The 16,292-nt window shown below is 34.9% G+C and overlaps 1 protein-coding gene across 8 annotated transcripts in view; it reads left to right on the top strand.

Annotated features, from left to right (window-relative positions):
- BRIP1 (BRCA1 interacting DNA helicase 1) overlaps positions 1-16,292 on the top strand; it is a 199,194-nt gene that overhangs the window by 7,877 nt on the left and 175,025 nt on the right. For all 8 annotated transcript variants that reach the window (XM_082371969.1, XM_082371975.1, XM_082371976.1 and 5 more), the window contains exons 5-6: positions 4,124-4,251; positions 5,815-5,934. In XM_082371969.1, coding sequence (XP_082228095.1) covers positions 4,124-4,251; positions 5,815-5,934 — 248 coding nt within the window. The remainder of the gene's footprint in view (positions 1-4,123; positions 4,252-5,814; positions 5,935-16,292) is intronic.

The raw sequence follows: 16,292 nt of genomic DNA on the forward strand, positions 1-16,292 counted from the left end.
TGAAATAATACAGTTTGTACACTTATTTTGCCTAGCTTCTTTCACTTAACATAATTCTTTTAAAATTTATCCATGTTGTTGCATGTATCAACAGTTGGTTCTTTTTTATTGCTGAGTAATATTCTGTTGTATGGATATACTGCAAATTGTTATGCAGTCACCTGTTGATGTGTATTTGAGTTGTTTCTAGTTTCCGGTTACAAATAAAGCTGCTATGAACATTTGTGTATAAGTTGTTGTTATGGACATGTGCTTTCACTTTTCTGGGTAAATACCTAGGAGTGTAATGACTGGATCACTTATGTTTAACTTTAAGAAACTTCAAAACTGTTTCCCAAAGTAGTTATGCCATTTTACATTTCCACCAGCAGTGTATGAGAGTTCCCATTTCTCTGCGTCCTTGCCAGCACTTGGTATGGTAAATCTTTTTAGCCATTCTAATAAGCTTATAGTGGTATCTTACTGTGGTTTTATTTTGCATTTCCCTAATGACTTGTGATGTTGAGCATCTTTTCTTGTTTTTTTTTTTTTTTAATAAATTTATTTATTTTATTTATATGTTTTTGGCTGTATTGGGTCTCCGTTGCTGCACACGGGCTTTCTCTAGTTGTGGCGAGAGGGGGCTACTCTTCGTTGCGGTGCGCAGGCTTCTCATTGCGGTGGCTTCTCTCGTTGTGGAGCACGGGCTCTAGGCACACGAGCTTCAGTAGTTGTGGCACGCGGGCTCAGTAGTTGTGGCTCGTGGGCTCTAGAGCGCAGTCTCAGTAGTTGTGGCACACGGGCTTAGTTGCTCCGCGGCATGTGGGATCTTCCTGGACCAGGGCTTGAACCCATGTCCCCTGCATTGGCAGGCGGATTCTTAACCACTGCGCCACCAGGGAAGCCCTGAGCATCTTTTCATGTGCTTATTAGCCATTTGTATATCTTCTTTGATGAAATGTCTGTTGAAATCTTTTGCCTGTTTATTGTTTTTTTCTTATTGTTAAGTTTGGGATTTCTTTATATATTTTTGAGTACAAGTTTCTTTTTTTAATCAAGTATAGTTTTAGGTTTTACTTTTAAGTCTGAGTTAACTTTTGTATACGGTGTGAGATGTGGATCCAGGTTCGTTTATTTTGCGTATGAATATCTAATTGTTCAGCAACATTTATTGAAAAGGCTACCCTTTGTCTGCTGCATTGCCTTTGTGCCTTTGTAAAAAATCAGTTTTCAATAAACTTGAATTTTAATATAATTGTGAGTTAGAGTTGTTTAGAGTAGTCTCTTCAAGGATCAGATGGGGTAAATCAGGGTTGTATTCTGATGCTCTCTTTACATTTTTAAGTAAATTCTTTAAAAATATAACCTAAATACAGAAAATGCAAAAATTCTATGTGTATAGCTTGATGAATTTTCACAAAGTAAACACACTCGTGTAACTACCACTAGATGAAAAATAGGACATAGCCGACACCCCAGTGGCACTTCTCATGTTCTTTTCCTGTCACTATTCTCTCCACAGGTGGTAGCTATCTTCCCTCTGTCACCATTGATGAGTTTTGCTTCTTTATAGAAATGGAATTATATTTGTACTCTTGTGTCTGTCAGCTTTTGCTTAACATATTTCTCAGATTCATTTGTGTTGTATATAGCAGTAGTTCTTATTGCTGTATTTTATGGTATATAATAAATTATATACCATAATTTATTATTTCATTCTACAATTGTTAGACATTTGGGTGGTTTCTAATTTTGGTTATTAAAGCTATTATGAACATTCTTGTTCACTCTGGTACAGATAGGTAAACACTTTCTATTAGATATAGATCTAGGAATGGAATTGCTGGTCATAGTGTATGCATATGTTGAACTATAGTAGATACTGCCAACGTTTTCCAAAATGGTTGAACCAATTTATTCATCACCCCCCCCCACTCTACGTCTAGTAGTATATGGAAGTTACATTGTTCAGCATTCTTTTTTTTTTTTAAATTAATTTATTTAATTTATTTTTTATTTTTGCCTGTGTTGGGTCTTTGTTGCTGCTCGCGGGCTTTCTCTAGTTGTGGCGAGTGGGGGCTACTCTTTGTTGCAGTGTGCGGGCTTCTCGTTGTGGTGGCTTCTCTTGTTGTGGAGCACAGGCTGTAGGCATGCAGGCTTCAGTAGTTGTGGCATGTGGGCTCTAGAGCGCAGGCTCAGTAGTTGTGGCGCACGGGCTTAGTTGCTCCGCAGCATGTGGGATCTTCCCGGACCAGGGCTCGAACCCATGTCCCCTGCATTGGCAGGCAGATTCTTAACCACTGCGCCACCAGGGAAGCCCCCAGCATTCTTGTTAGCACTTGATATTCAAGTCTTTTTAAGTTTTAGTCATTATGGTGCCTGTGTGTTGTTCTTGTGAATTTTAATTGTTATCTCTCTGGTAACTAATGGGGTTGATCATCTTTTTTTTTTTTTTTTTTTTAATCTTTATTGGAGGATAATTGCTTCACAATACCATGTTAGTTTCTGTTGCACAACAAAGCGAATCAGCCATATGCATACACATGTCCCCACATCCCCTCCCCCTTGAGCCTCTCTCCCATCCTCCCTATCCCACCCCTCTAGGTCATTGCAAAGCACCAAGCCAATCTCACTGTGCTATGCTGCTGCTTCCCACCAGCCAACTGTTTTACATTCAGTAGTGTATATATGTCTATGCTACTCTCACTTTGCCCCAGCTTTGCCCTCCCACCCCATGTCATCAAGTCCATTCTGTATGTCTACTTCTTATTCCTGCCCTGCAACTAGGTTCATCAGTACCATTTTTTTTTTTAGATTCCATATACATGCGTTAGCATACAGTATTTATTTTTCTCTTTCTGACTTACTTCACTCTGTATGACAGACTCTAGGTCCATCTACCTCACTACAAATAACTCAATGTTGTTTCTTTTTATGGTTGAGTAATATTCCATTGTATATATGTGCCACATCTTCTTTATCCATTCATCTGTTGATGGACATTTAGGTTGGTTCCATGTCCTGGCTATTGTAAGTAGTGGGATTGCTGGGTCATATGGTAGTTCTATTTTTAGTTTTTTAAGGAACCTCCATACTATTTTCTATGGTAGTTGTATCAGTTTACATTCCCACCAACAGTGTAGGAGGGTTCCCTTTTCACCACACCCTTTCCAGCATTTACTGTTTCTAGGTTTTTTGATAATGGCTATTCTGACCAGCGTGAGGTGATACCTCACTGTAGTTTTGATTTGCATTTCTCTAATAATTAGTGATGTTGAACATCTTTTCATGTGCCTCTTGGCCATCTGTATGTCTTCCTTGGTGAAATGTCTATTTAGGTCTTCTGCCGTTTTATTTATTTTCAACATCTTTATTGGAGTATAATTGCTTTACTATGGTGTGTTAGTTTCTGCTGTATAACAAAGTGAATCAGCTATACGTATACATATATCCCCATATCCCCTCCCTCTTGCATCTCCCTCCCACCCTCCCTGTCCCACCCCTCTAGGTGGTCACAAAGCACTGAGCTGATCTATGAGTCTGCTTCCCACTAGCTATCTATTTTACATTTGGTAGTGTACATCCATTTGTTTATTTTTGTTTTTATTTCCATTACTCAGGGAGATGGATTGAAAAAGATATTTCTGCGATTTATGTCAAAGAGTGTTCTGCCTGTGTTTTCCTCTAAGAGTTTCATAGTATCCCGTCTTACATTTAGGTCTTTAATCCATTTTGAGTTTATTTTTGTGTATGGTGTTAAAGAATGTTCTAATTTCATTTTTTTACATGTAGCTGTCCAGTTTTCCCAGCACCATTTATGGACTTCCCTCTTGAAAGCATATTTCTAAAAATGTTTGCTGTGTCTTTGTTAAAGTATACTGAGCGGTAAATAAATACTGAGTGCTTTTAAAGATGTTTAGCATTTCCTATTTTAAAATACGTTATGACTTTTTAGAAATAAGTCGTAACGTCTTTTTTAAAGTTGAAGCATAGTTTATTTACAATATTATCTTAGTTTTGGGTGTACAGCATAGTGATTCAGTATTTTTACAGATTAAAGTCTTACATCTTGATTTTAATTTTTTCTAAAAAATTACCTAAATGTAAGTTATTTATACTAATTTTTTATGACTTCTTATATAAGACTCTCCTGAAAAAACTACACTGGCTGCAAAGCTATCTGCTAAGAAACAGGCATCCAGGTACAGAGATGAAAATGATGATTTTCAAGTAGAGAAGAAAAGAATTCGACCCTTAGAGACTACACAGCAGGTAAACAGTTTATTGGTAGTGGAATAATCCCGTTAGTTATAGCTGAACAAGGTAGTCAAGTATCAATCATTTTTCAGTGGCATCTGTAGAGATTATTTTGGGTAGTGTCAGATGTGAATTAAATGGTAAATTATTATAATTTCATTGTATAGAGTTACTCATTACAGAGGAGTTTATTATAGTAAATTATTCATAGTAGCATGTCATTAAAGTGAAACTGAATGGTGCTTTCTTATATATAAGGAATTTGACAATAAAATATTTACTTAAGGCATGTATCAGTAACAGAGCTACTTTGTACTTTTTAACTCCTCTGTTGTTTTTATCTAATAATGGCATTTTGTTTTGGCCAATATACCTCTGATATGAATATTTAGGTCATAGATACTTTTGGTATTGATAGTTTTAATATAATGACAAAGTTTACTGTTATTTATTGAGTTTTTAGTATCAATACATTATAAAATATGTTTATTTCTAAAAATTATTGAAGAACCTAAATTACTAGAAATTTTAAATGAAATGTTTTCATAGGTGAAAACAATGTTTTCTCATAGAGTTCATGGCATTGAGGTAAGGAGGATGGACTTTAATAGACTTAGTTACAAATAAAAAAGATTATTAGTTAATTAGCATGTCCTTTGTAGATAATTGTTTATTTTTAATTGAATATACTCAAAAGGTGTTTGCATTTTTATGTAGTTTATCTGTTCCATTTATAATCTTTATTAACTTCCATAATTAAACCTTGTTTTTAGAAATAGAATGAAATCGTTTTCTAGTTTTATATTTGGAAAATCACCAATTACAAATGAAGTATCTCTAGAGATTTCTTTCCCCCAAAATGTGTACTTAGAGTTGGATGTTGTGAGGTAGAGCTCAACATATAGCATTTATTCCCTGACTTCATTGGCTCTCATTTCTTTTTTGTAGGAATGGAATTATCAACAGAAATGCTTCTTTTCCTCTTTATAATTTAAGTAAATAGGTTTTGGCAAGTAAGAAAAAGCATAGATAGTTTGGAAAGAAAACAGTGGTGTTTATAAAAGAAATTTAGTCAAATACAATTTGGATTATCAAATATCTAGTAAGTAATATAATAATAGTAATCAAGTAGTTCCATCAGGTAGGAAATAATGAATATTTACATTTAAAGTTTTTATTCTGTGTTTTTTTTTTTTCAATTTAGAATAAGGTTTCCATTTTTATTTACTTTTATTTTCCAATTAGATATGTAATCAGACTTTGCCATAATACTATTCTTGATATCCATATGGTGAGACTGTTTTATGGGAAGATCATTTTACAATGCTATAGTTTTGCCACATCACTAATTAAAGCTATTTTGGTCAGAATTTGAGAGGTATTACTGTATTCTGTTTTATTTAAGTCTTATAATAAGGTGCCTATTTGTTTTTAGAAACTTTTTGATTGTTGCCAGTGAGAAATAGTCATTTTTTTAATGCTGAAAACATATGTTATAGCTATTCTGATCTTTGAGAGCAACTAGCCTCATCAAACTTCCTAGTTACAATAAATTTTATTTTGGTTCTATATTTACAGATTAGAAAACGTCATTGTTTTGAAAAGGAGGTGCACCATTTGGATGCAAAAGTTGCTTCAGGAAAGACCACAAAACTCAACTCCCCATTAGGAAAGATAAACTCCTTTTCTCCACACAATGTATGTATTTATGCCATTGTTCAGTTTAAAGAAGGAAAATGTGGAATTTGCTAAACCCATTTTTGAAAAAGATGAAGAATAATGTAATCAAAGAAGAGTAGAAAACAACTCAGAAGTCCTAAGTGCTGTCACATGTCTTCTGCTGTGTGAGATGGTAAACCTATGCTCTTTGTGCCCCAGTTTCCTCATTTATAAGATAAGAGAATTGGACTAGAACAAGATCTGGAAGTTTTTTTCCTCTTTTACATTCTAATGTTTGTGAACTCTACTTCCTAAAGTTCTTTCAGTGTCCTTAGGGCATCAGTTCTCAAGGAGTAGTCCAGGGAGCTCTGGAGATTCCTGAGATTTTTTTCCAGATAGTCTGTGAGGTCAAAAGTATTTTCATAGTGATGTTAAGATGTTACTTACCTTTTTTTTTTTTTAGTGTCTGACATTTGCACTGATGGTACAAAAGCATAGGTTGGTAATACTGTTGGTGCTTTAGCACAATAAGGGTAGTGGCATCAACCTGTATTAATAGTAATTTTCTTCACCGTCGTTAATGCACAGTTAAGAAAAGCCAATTTCACTTAAGTCCTTGATGAAGCAGTAAAAATTACTAATTTTATTAAGTCTTCACCCTTGAGATTTTTAACAGTCTGTGTGAAGAGTAGAGTAGTTTTCGTAAAACACTTTTGCATTCAGGAGTAGGATGGTTTTCTTGAGGGAAAGCACTTAGAGGATTGTTTGGATTGTGAGCTGAACTAGCCACTTTTTTCACAGAACATTGTTTTTACTTGAAAGAATAACTGACAGACTAACTTCGGTAATTCTCGAAAATAAACAAAGTGAGCCTGATAAACTTTGAGATTTCAGTGAAAAATCAGAATTTTGAACAACTGTATATACTACTGTGAGCTTAGCAGTTTTCTGATACTTAAAGACTCTGATGATATTTATTGGTGGTGATATTATATATGTGACTTTTTGATATTGTATAATGAAATGTGTTTCATTTATATAGTTTTATATAAATGGAATCGTGCCTGGAATTTTTTATTTAATTCCAAATATTGCGAATTTTACCTTGTTGGGTACTGGATATTATTGTATTTCTATAAGTACTCTTGAGTTTTGCTCTGGTATGCAGTTAAATTACTTGGAATCAGCTTGATCCTTTTGGTTCTTGCTTTTAGGATTTGTTAAGTAGGACCTGAGCCGGGTTTAGTTTTGGGCTACCTCAGTAGAGGCTAGCTCCTTTTGAGTCCTCTACCTAATGCTCCATGAATTATGAAGTTTTCCAGCCTGGCTGGTGGGAACAGGCACTGTTCCATGCTGTCTGTGAGTGTCTCTTCATTTCAGGTGGTTCTTGCCACTATCTTGGATTGTTTCCTCATTGGCATGTGCTGATCAGTACTCTACTAGATACTGAGAGGTCCTTCCGCAGATCTCTGGAGTGCATTCTTTGTGCAGCACTCTCCATTCTGCTTTCTTCTCTGTGAACTTTAGTCTTCTTGGTCTCCCTGGACTCTCAGCAGTGTCTCTTCAACTTGGGTTTGCTGGGCTATATCTGGGTTCCCCTTCCCCATGCCACAGCATGGAAACTCTCAGGACAGCAAGCTGAAAGAATCATAAGGCTTAATCTCATTTGTTTCCCATCTCTCAGGGATCACTCTTCCTTACCTGATGTCCTGTATCTTAAAAACTATTGTTTCATATAGTCTGTCTGTATTTTTAGTTTTTCAGGTAGGGGATGAAACAACTCATTGACAAATTCCAGAAGTCTTTAGATGGCTTATAAAGCTCCTATTTACCTGTACAGTCTTTAGGCCTTTATAAACTTTTTGCATTCTTTTGCCCTTTCTCCTCTTTCCCACTTTTTTTTGTCTGACTTCTGCTAATCCTTCAGGAAGCCTTCCTTGGTGTCCCCATTTTGAGTTAGATTCCCATCTGGAATGTTCCTTGTATTTCTCAAGAACATTTTCTTTTTTTTTTAATTAACATTTTATTTTTATTTTATGTAATTAAATTAATTAATTTATTATTTTATTTTATTTTTGGCTGCCTCAGGTCTTTTTTTTATCATCTTTATTGGAGTATAATTGTATCGATATGTATGTTCCTATTACCATTTTCTTAATTGTTGTGGGTTTGTTATTGTAGGTCTTTTCCTTCTCTTGTGTTTCCTGCCAAGAGAAGTTCCTTTAGCATTTGTTGTAAAGCTGGTTTGGGCGTGCTGAATTCTCTTAGCTTTTGCTTGTCTGTAAAGGTTTTAATTTCTCTGTCAAATCTGAATGAGGTCCTTGCTGGGTAGAGTAATCTTGGTTGTCGGCTTTTCCCTTTCATCACTTTAAATATGTTCTGCCACTCCCTTCTGTCTTGCAGAGTTTTTTGCTGAAAGATCAGCTGTTAACCTTATGGGGATTCCCTTGTATGTAATTTGTTGTTTTTCCCTTGCTGCTTTTAATATTTTTTCTTTGTATTTAATTTTTGGTAGTTTGATTAATATGTGTTTTGGCATGTTTCTCCTTGGATTTATCCTGTATGGGACTTTTCTGTGCTTCTTGGACTTGATTGACTATTTCCTTTCCCGTATTAGGGAAGTTTTCAACTATAATCTCTTCAAATGTTTTCTCAGTCCCTTTCTTTTTCTCTTCTTCTGGGACCCCTATAATTCGAATGTTGGTGTGTTTAATGTTGTCCCAGAGGTCTCTGAGACTGTCCTCAATTCTTTTCATTCTTTTTTCTTTATTCTGCTCTGCAGTAGTTATTTCCACTATTTTATCTTCCAGGTCACTTATCCATTCTTCTGCCTCATTTATTCTGCTATTGATCCCTTCTGGAGAATTTTTAATTTCATTTATTGTGTTGTTCATCATTGTTTGCTTGCTCTTTAGTTCTTCTAGGTCCTTGTTAAACGTTTCTTGTATTTTCTCCATTTCATTTCCAAGATTTTGCATCACCTTTACTATCATTACTCTGAATTCTTTTTCAGGTAGACTGCCTATTTCCTCTTTGCATCAGGTCTTAGCTGCGGCACATGGGATCTTTTGTCGTGGCTCACGGGCTCTTCGTTTCGGTGCGCAGGCTTCTCTCTAGTTGTGGTGTGCGGGCTCCAGAGTGCACAGGGCTCAGTAGTTGTGGTGTGTGGGCTCTCTAGTTGTGTCATGTGTGGTCCAGAGTGCGTGGGCTCTGTAGTGTGGCACACGGGGTCACCAGTTGTGACACGCAGGCTCAGTAGTTGTGGTGCGCGGGCTTAGTTGCCCTGTGGCATGTGGGATCCTAGTTCCCCGACTAGGGATCAAACCCACATCCCCTGCATTGGAAGGCGGATTCTTAACCACTGGACCATGAGGGAAGTCCCTATTTCTCAGTTTTTAACACTTACCTTACTCTTAATATCCTCTCCACAGGCTATCAGTTCCATTATGGACAACACCAGTTTCTCTGAGACCTCCTTGAAGACTGTGACTGTTTTATTCATCTTTTTGTTTCAAGCACCTAACGTAGTGCCAGGAACCTAGTTGTAGACTGAGTAAATGAATACCATAATCCCTGCCCTCAAAGAGCCTTCTTTTAAATTCTTGAAAATACTGAGTGGGGGAAAAGAATTGTCAGTTATCTTCAGAGAAGCCTTATGTTTGGAGAAGTCATCTCAGGAGTTTTTAATGTTGTCAGTAAAAATATATGCTTTATGTTTGCCAGTGTTTTCTTGCTCATTTTCTTTCACAGTACCTTATTGTCTTCATAGCCCTTACTATTTGAATTTATTAGTCTACTTGTTTATTATCTATTTTCCCTGTTAGAATGTAATGTCAATCTTTTTCACGGGTATCTCTGCTACCTAGAACAGTGTATGGCATATATTAGTTGCCCAATAAATATTTTTTGGTAGAATCTTATTGAATTCTTATAATGACTTTGAGGCAGGTACTATTGTTGTTCTCATCTTACAGATAAGGAAACTGAGAAATAAGTAATTTGCCTAAGGTCACAAAGCTGGCAAATAGTGGAGTTAGATCCTACCTAAGCAGTCTGATGCTCTGGCAGATGCTCTAATTACTTTATTATACATTCTCTAAAATGCCTCTCAGAAATTCTGGAGCCATGTAAACAGTATTCTAACACCAAGATAAGGGAAAAAGTATGTAGAAGCCTCAAGGCTAAAGAAATCAAGTATAGAATAATATGATTGATAATAGCTAAAATAAGATAAAGTTGTTTTTTTTTCTTTAAGGATTTTTTTTGTTTCATTTTGTTTTTACTGGTTAAGAGAATGAGCTCAAATCAGAGTGCCTGGGTTTTAATCACAGTTCTGCTCTTTACAACCTTTGTAACCTTGATTAAGTTTTTAAACTATTGCTACTTCATTTTCCCATTTGTTAAATGGGGATGGTAATAGTACCTATCTTACGGGTCTGCTAGAGGATTAAACAAGTTAATACTTATAAAGTGCTTAGATTATACCTGGCATATCTTGGAGCTTATTAAGTGGTAAGTGGTAGTAAAAATATCATCAGCAGCAGTTGTAGTAGTAGCAGCAAATACTTACATATTTGTATGCTGCTGATAAAAGGTATTATATAATATTGGTTAATAATGTTAATTTTCAGGAGTTAGGTTTATAATTAGCAAATTCTTTTAATATGTGTTAAAGATGTTTATAGCTCAACCTGTTTAGGATTTAGACCACTTGACCATAAGCAGAGCTACTGTGCTCCTAGCTGGGTATCTTAGTTTTAAACTAAGTTCTTTGATTGATTTCTTGTTTTGGTTATGTACTATGTTGATCATTTATTATGATCTTCTTATTGGCAAAGTATAATTGTATCTATACATGTGTATCTATATCTTTATATCAGTTTTATTTTTAAACCAGAAGTTACAAGTTTTCTTCCTTGGCTTTAGCTGGTATAGGTCTACATTGCTTTAGAAATGCAATAATTTTTCATAGATGGGTGATTTATTACTCATAATGTTAAAGGTATGGGTTTCTGACAATTTCTTATAAGTTTGAAGATTTATTGAAGAAGCTAAATCTCAACTAACTCTAGTAACTCAAATGATAACATTTCACTAGTCACACGGAACTTTTGTTTGTAAGAAGACATAAGTGATATATGCCATACTAATTAAGCATGCATAAAGTAAATTTGTCAGACACCAGAGTACTTTTGCAATGACAGAAAAGACCATATATGGCTGAGCTCTAATATTTGTTCTTTTTTTGGTAGTCTATAGTGAAAAGCATGAATATATAAAGTAACTTTATGAAAACCCCCACAAATACTTAGGTAAAATGATCTGTATTTTCAATGTTATTTTTTTTGTTCCTAACAAAAATAGAGTAAGCAGTTACAATAGAAACATAATTAGTACAAAATGTAAAGTTTTAGCTAATGTGAATATTTCTTCCTTTTATAATTTAGTAAATTGTTAGTGAATTTTAGTAAACTGTTAAGAAAACCTGTAGTTTTTTGTATTTTGGCTATCATCTTAATTTTAAAAGCTTATGGTAGTATTTTTAATAAATCTTACATGGATATTTAGCAGTAAATAATACTTTTCGTTTTTCAGAGAACCAGGGCTAAACATTTCCATGGATATAATATAATAAAGAATAATGGGGTTATGCGTAGGGGTAATTTATTTAAAGAAACGAGTCTTTGAGTATAGTAATATGTTTTTCCCTGCTAGAAATTTACTTTGGTTTCTGGTACAACTTTTTTTCTCTTTCTCTTTTTTAATTGAAGGTATAATTAACACTTAATATGTTAGTTTCAGGTGTACGACATAATGGTTCAATATTTGTATACATTGCGAAATGATCACAAGTCTAGTTAATATCTGTCACCTTACATAGTTACAAGATTTTTTTTTCTTATGATGAGAGCTCTTAAGATTTACTCTCTTAGCTGCTGTCAAATATTTAACACAGTGTTATTAACTGTAGTCACCATCCTGTACGTGACATCCACATGACTTATTTATTTTGTAACTGGAAGTTTGTACCTTTTGACCTCCTTCACCCATTTCTTCCGCTCTTCACCGCCATCTCTAGCAGCCACCAATCTGTTCTCTGCATCTGTGAGCTTGTTTTTTTTGTTTTTGCTTTGTTTTTGTTTTTAGATTTTACATACAAATTTGCCTTTCTCAGTCTGACTTATTCCACTATGCATAATATCCTCCATGTTTATCCATGTTGTCCCAAATGGCAAGATTTTATTCTTTTTTATGGCTGAATAATATTCCATTGTGTATATATACATATACACACACCACATTTTCTTTATGCATTCATCCATCTATGGACACATATTGTTTCCATATCCTTGGCCATTATAAGTAATGCTGCAGTGAACGTGGGAGTGCATATATCTTTTTGAGTTACTGTTTTCATTTTCTTCAGGTAAATTCTCAGATGTGGAATTCCTGGATCATATGGTTATTCTATTTTTAATTTTTTTGAGTAACTTCCATACTGTTTTCCATAGTGACTGCATCAGTTTACATTCTACCAACAGTTCACAAGGATTCCCTTTTCTCCACATCCTTGCCAACACTTGCTGTTTTTTGTCTTTTTGATAATAGTCATTTTAACAGGTGTGAGGTGATGTTTCATTGTGATTTCGATTTGCATTTCCCTGATGATTAATGATGTTGAGCATCTTTTCATATACTTGTTGGCCATCTGTATGTCTTCTTTGGAAAAATGTCTCTTCATATCTTCTGCCCATTTTTTGTTCAGATTGCTATTGAGTTGTATGAATTCTTCATATATTAGATATTCGTCCCTTATCAGATACATGATTTGCAAATATTTTCTCCTTTTCAGTAGGTTGCCTTTTCATTTTGTTGATGGTTTCCTTTGCTGTGCCAAAGCTTTTTAGTTTGATGTAGTCCCCCTTGTTTATTTTTGCTGTTGTTGCTTTTGCTTTTAGAGTCAGATTCAAAAAACTATTGCCAAGACGTCTGTCAAGGAGTTTACCCACTTATGTTTTCTTCTAGGAGTTTTATGATTTCAGGTCTGAGGTTCAAGTGTTTAATCCATTTTGCGTTAATTTTTGTAGGTAATGTAAGATAGTTGTCCGGTTTCATTCTTTTGCATGTGGCTGTCCAGTTTTCCCAGCACCATTTATTAAAGAGACTGTCCTTTCCCCATTGTATAACATTTTTAAATTGTTGCAAAGTGGCTTGCTATAAATCACAAAAAATATTTTCTGTAAATTCTGGGATAGGTGATTTCATAAAAAGTAGAAGAAAAATGTAGTTTCATAATATTTAATATTTATTTTATATCAGTTTCTGAAATGAGTTTATCACCAAAACTTTTAGATAAAGTAATTTTAGAAATGCAGTCCATATTTTAGAACTTTTCTTATGTTGACAGATCATATGCCTCATATTTAGGTATCATATTTTAATCTAGATCATCTACAGATTTGAATAAAGTAAATTGAGGAACATGGGAAAGAAACATTTCTTTTTAGGACCTGTTCCTTCAAATGGGAGGAAAAAGAGGGTGGGACTAGATTTAATATACCTTATATCCCATTTAGCTGTGATACCTCTAAATTCTAATGATAATTTTCCTATTTTGATCCTTATAAGATGATATTAGGGAACATTTATTTTTTAGAAGATTAGTTATTTGGATTGGTAAATTAATGGCTTAGTTCTCTTATCCCTACAAAGATATAAATGTTACAGTTTTCATACATTTAAAATCTGCAGTTGTATTATTTTCTGGAAAACTCTCCTCCATAAATTAAATGATAAATTAGTTTAATGATTTCTGTTTTCCTCTAAATTTGACATTAAACGTTTTATGTTTTTCTTTCAAGTCTTCTTAGTTTTTAAGAAAATAATTTAGCTTCCAACCTGTGAATTGAATTGGGTAGTTGTCTTTTTACCTTCCTGTCATCTCCAGTTTCCTCACTCTCTTCAAGTCAGAAAATGGTGTCAGTACCTCCTCTCTTAGATGAATTACCTTCCAATGTCCCCTGCTTTTTCCCTTTCCTTGCATTTTACTTAGTTATTTATTATTTTTTTAATACATCTTTATTGGACTATAATTGCTTTATGATGTTGTGTTAGTTTCTGCTGTACAACAAAGTGAATTAAGTATATGCATACATATATCCCCATATCCCCTCCCTCTTGAGCCTCCTTCCCACCCTCCCTATCCCACCCCTCTAGGTGGTCACAAAGCACTGAGCTGATCTCCCTGTGGTATGCAGCAGCGTCCCACTAGCTATCTGATTTACATTTGGTACTTGTATATATGTCAGTGCTACTCTCTCACTACGTCCCAGCCTCCCCATCCCCACCCCCATCCTCAAGTCCGTTCTCAATGTCTGCATCTTTATTCCTGCCCTACCACTAGGTTCGTCAGTACCATTTTTCTAGATTCCATATATATGCGTTAGCGTACGGTATTGTTTTTTTTTTTTTGGTATTTGTTTTTCTCTTTTTGACTTCACTCTGTATGACAGACTCTAGGTCCATCCACCTCACTACAAATAACTCAATTTTGTTTCTTTTTATGGCTGAGTAATATTCCATTGTATATATGTGCCACATCTTCTTTATCCACTCATCTGTCAATGGACATTTAGGTTGTTTCCATGTCCTGGCTATTGTAAATAGTGCTGCAATGAACACTGGGGTACATGACACTTTTTGAATTATGGTTCTCTCAGGGTATATGCCCAGTAGTGGGATTGCTGGGTCATATGGTAGTTCTATTTTTAGTTTTTTAAGGAATCTCCATACTGTTCTGCATAATGGCTGCACCAATTTACATTTCCACTAACAGTGCAGGAGGGTTCCTTTTTCTCCACACCCTCTCCAGCATTTATAGTATGTAGATTTTTTGATGATGGCCATTCTGACCAGTGTGAGGTGTTACCTCATTGTGGTTTTGATTTGCATTTCTCTAATGATTAGTGATATTGAGCATCTTTTCATGTGTTTGTTGGCCATCTGTATATCTTCTTTGGAGAAATGTCTGTAGGTCTTCCGCCCATTTTTGCACTGGGTTGTTTGTTTGTTTGATATTGAGCTGCATGAGCTGCTTGTATATTTTGGAGATTAATCCTTTGTCAGTTGCTTCATTTGCAAATATTTTCTCCCATTCTGAGGGTTGTCTTTTCGTCTTGTTTATGGTTTCCTTTGCTGTGCAAAAGCTTTTAAGTTTCATTAGGTCCCATTTGTTTATTTTTGTTTTTATTTCCATTTCTCTAGGAGGTGGGTCAAAAAGGATGTTGCTGTGATTTATGTCATAGAGTGTTCTGCCTATGTTTTCCACTAAGAGTTTTGTAGTGACCGGTCTTACATTTAGGTCTTTAATCCATTTTGAGTTTATTTTTGTGTATGGTGTTAGGGAGTATTCTAATTTCATTCTTTTACATGTAGCTGTCCAGTTTTCTGAGCACCACTTATTGAAGAGGCTGTCTTTTCTCCATTGTATATTCTTGCCTGCCTACATTTTATTTATGTACTTATTTATGTATTTATGTATGTATGTATTTTTGGCCTCACCATGCGGCATGTGGGTTCTTAGTTCCCCTACCAGGGATTGAACCCATGCCCCCTGCAGTGGAAGCACAGAGTGTTAACCACTGGACCACCAGAGAAGTCCCTCTTTACATTTTAGATTCATGTTTTTATACAGATAATTCATGTGTCAAGGATCTAGTGAGGCATCAGTCTCTGTGTGGTCAAAATATAGTTAAGAAAAAACGTTATATTTTAGAATAGAATGTTAACATTCTGATATTACCTTGTTTTACCACTCATAACCATTTTCTCTAGAATTTATTTATATGTATTCTCATAATTCTTTTAGCAAATCCTCAAAATGAGTGAGGTATTCTCACAGACACATCCTTATGCTTATACCTGCTGTTTGTTTATTAAACAAGTGCTAACATTGTGTATATACTTTTAGAAAAAGTAGTGTTTATTTTTGCCTACTGTGTAGAAAAGAGGTGGGTCCAGCAGAGTGCGCTGTTGATCTTCAGGTAAAGTGTTGGGGTTGGGCAAAGCCTTGGGCTGTTTTTCTTCCTCTTAAACCCTACCTTTACTTTCTTTTCTCTCTGTCTCTCTTTTTCTCTCCCCCTCTTCCCCTCCCTATTTCCCTTTAATGCTGAAGATATATTCTCAGGAGAAAATGACCAATTTATTTTGAAAAGCTGTTATTTTACAAGTCATTTTCTCATAGTTTTACTCTACTTTTTATTTAAAATACTGCTTGTATAGTGAAATAATGCTTACTATGTTTCAGGAACTCTTAAATAGTCCAGAAATACTAATTTACCTGGTAAATACAGGTTCATGTGAGTTAATGCTTATTGCAGGTCCTTTTAAGTTTTCTG

This window comes from Balaenoptera borealis (genome assembly GCF_965194805.1).
Source record: "Balaenoptera borealis genome assembly, chromosome: 20".
NCBI classification, from domain to species: Eukaryota; Metazoa; Chordata; class Mammalia; order Artiodactyla; family Balaenopteridae; genus Balaenoptera; species Balaenoptera borealis.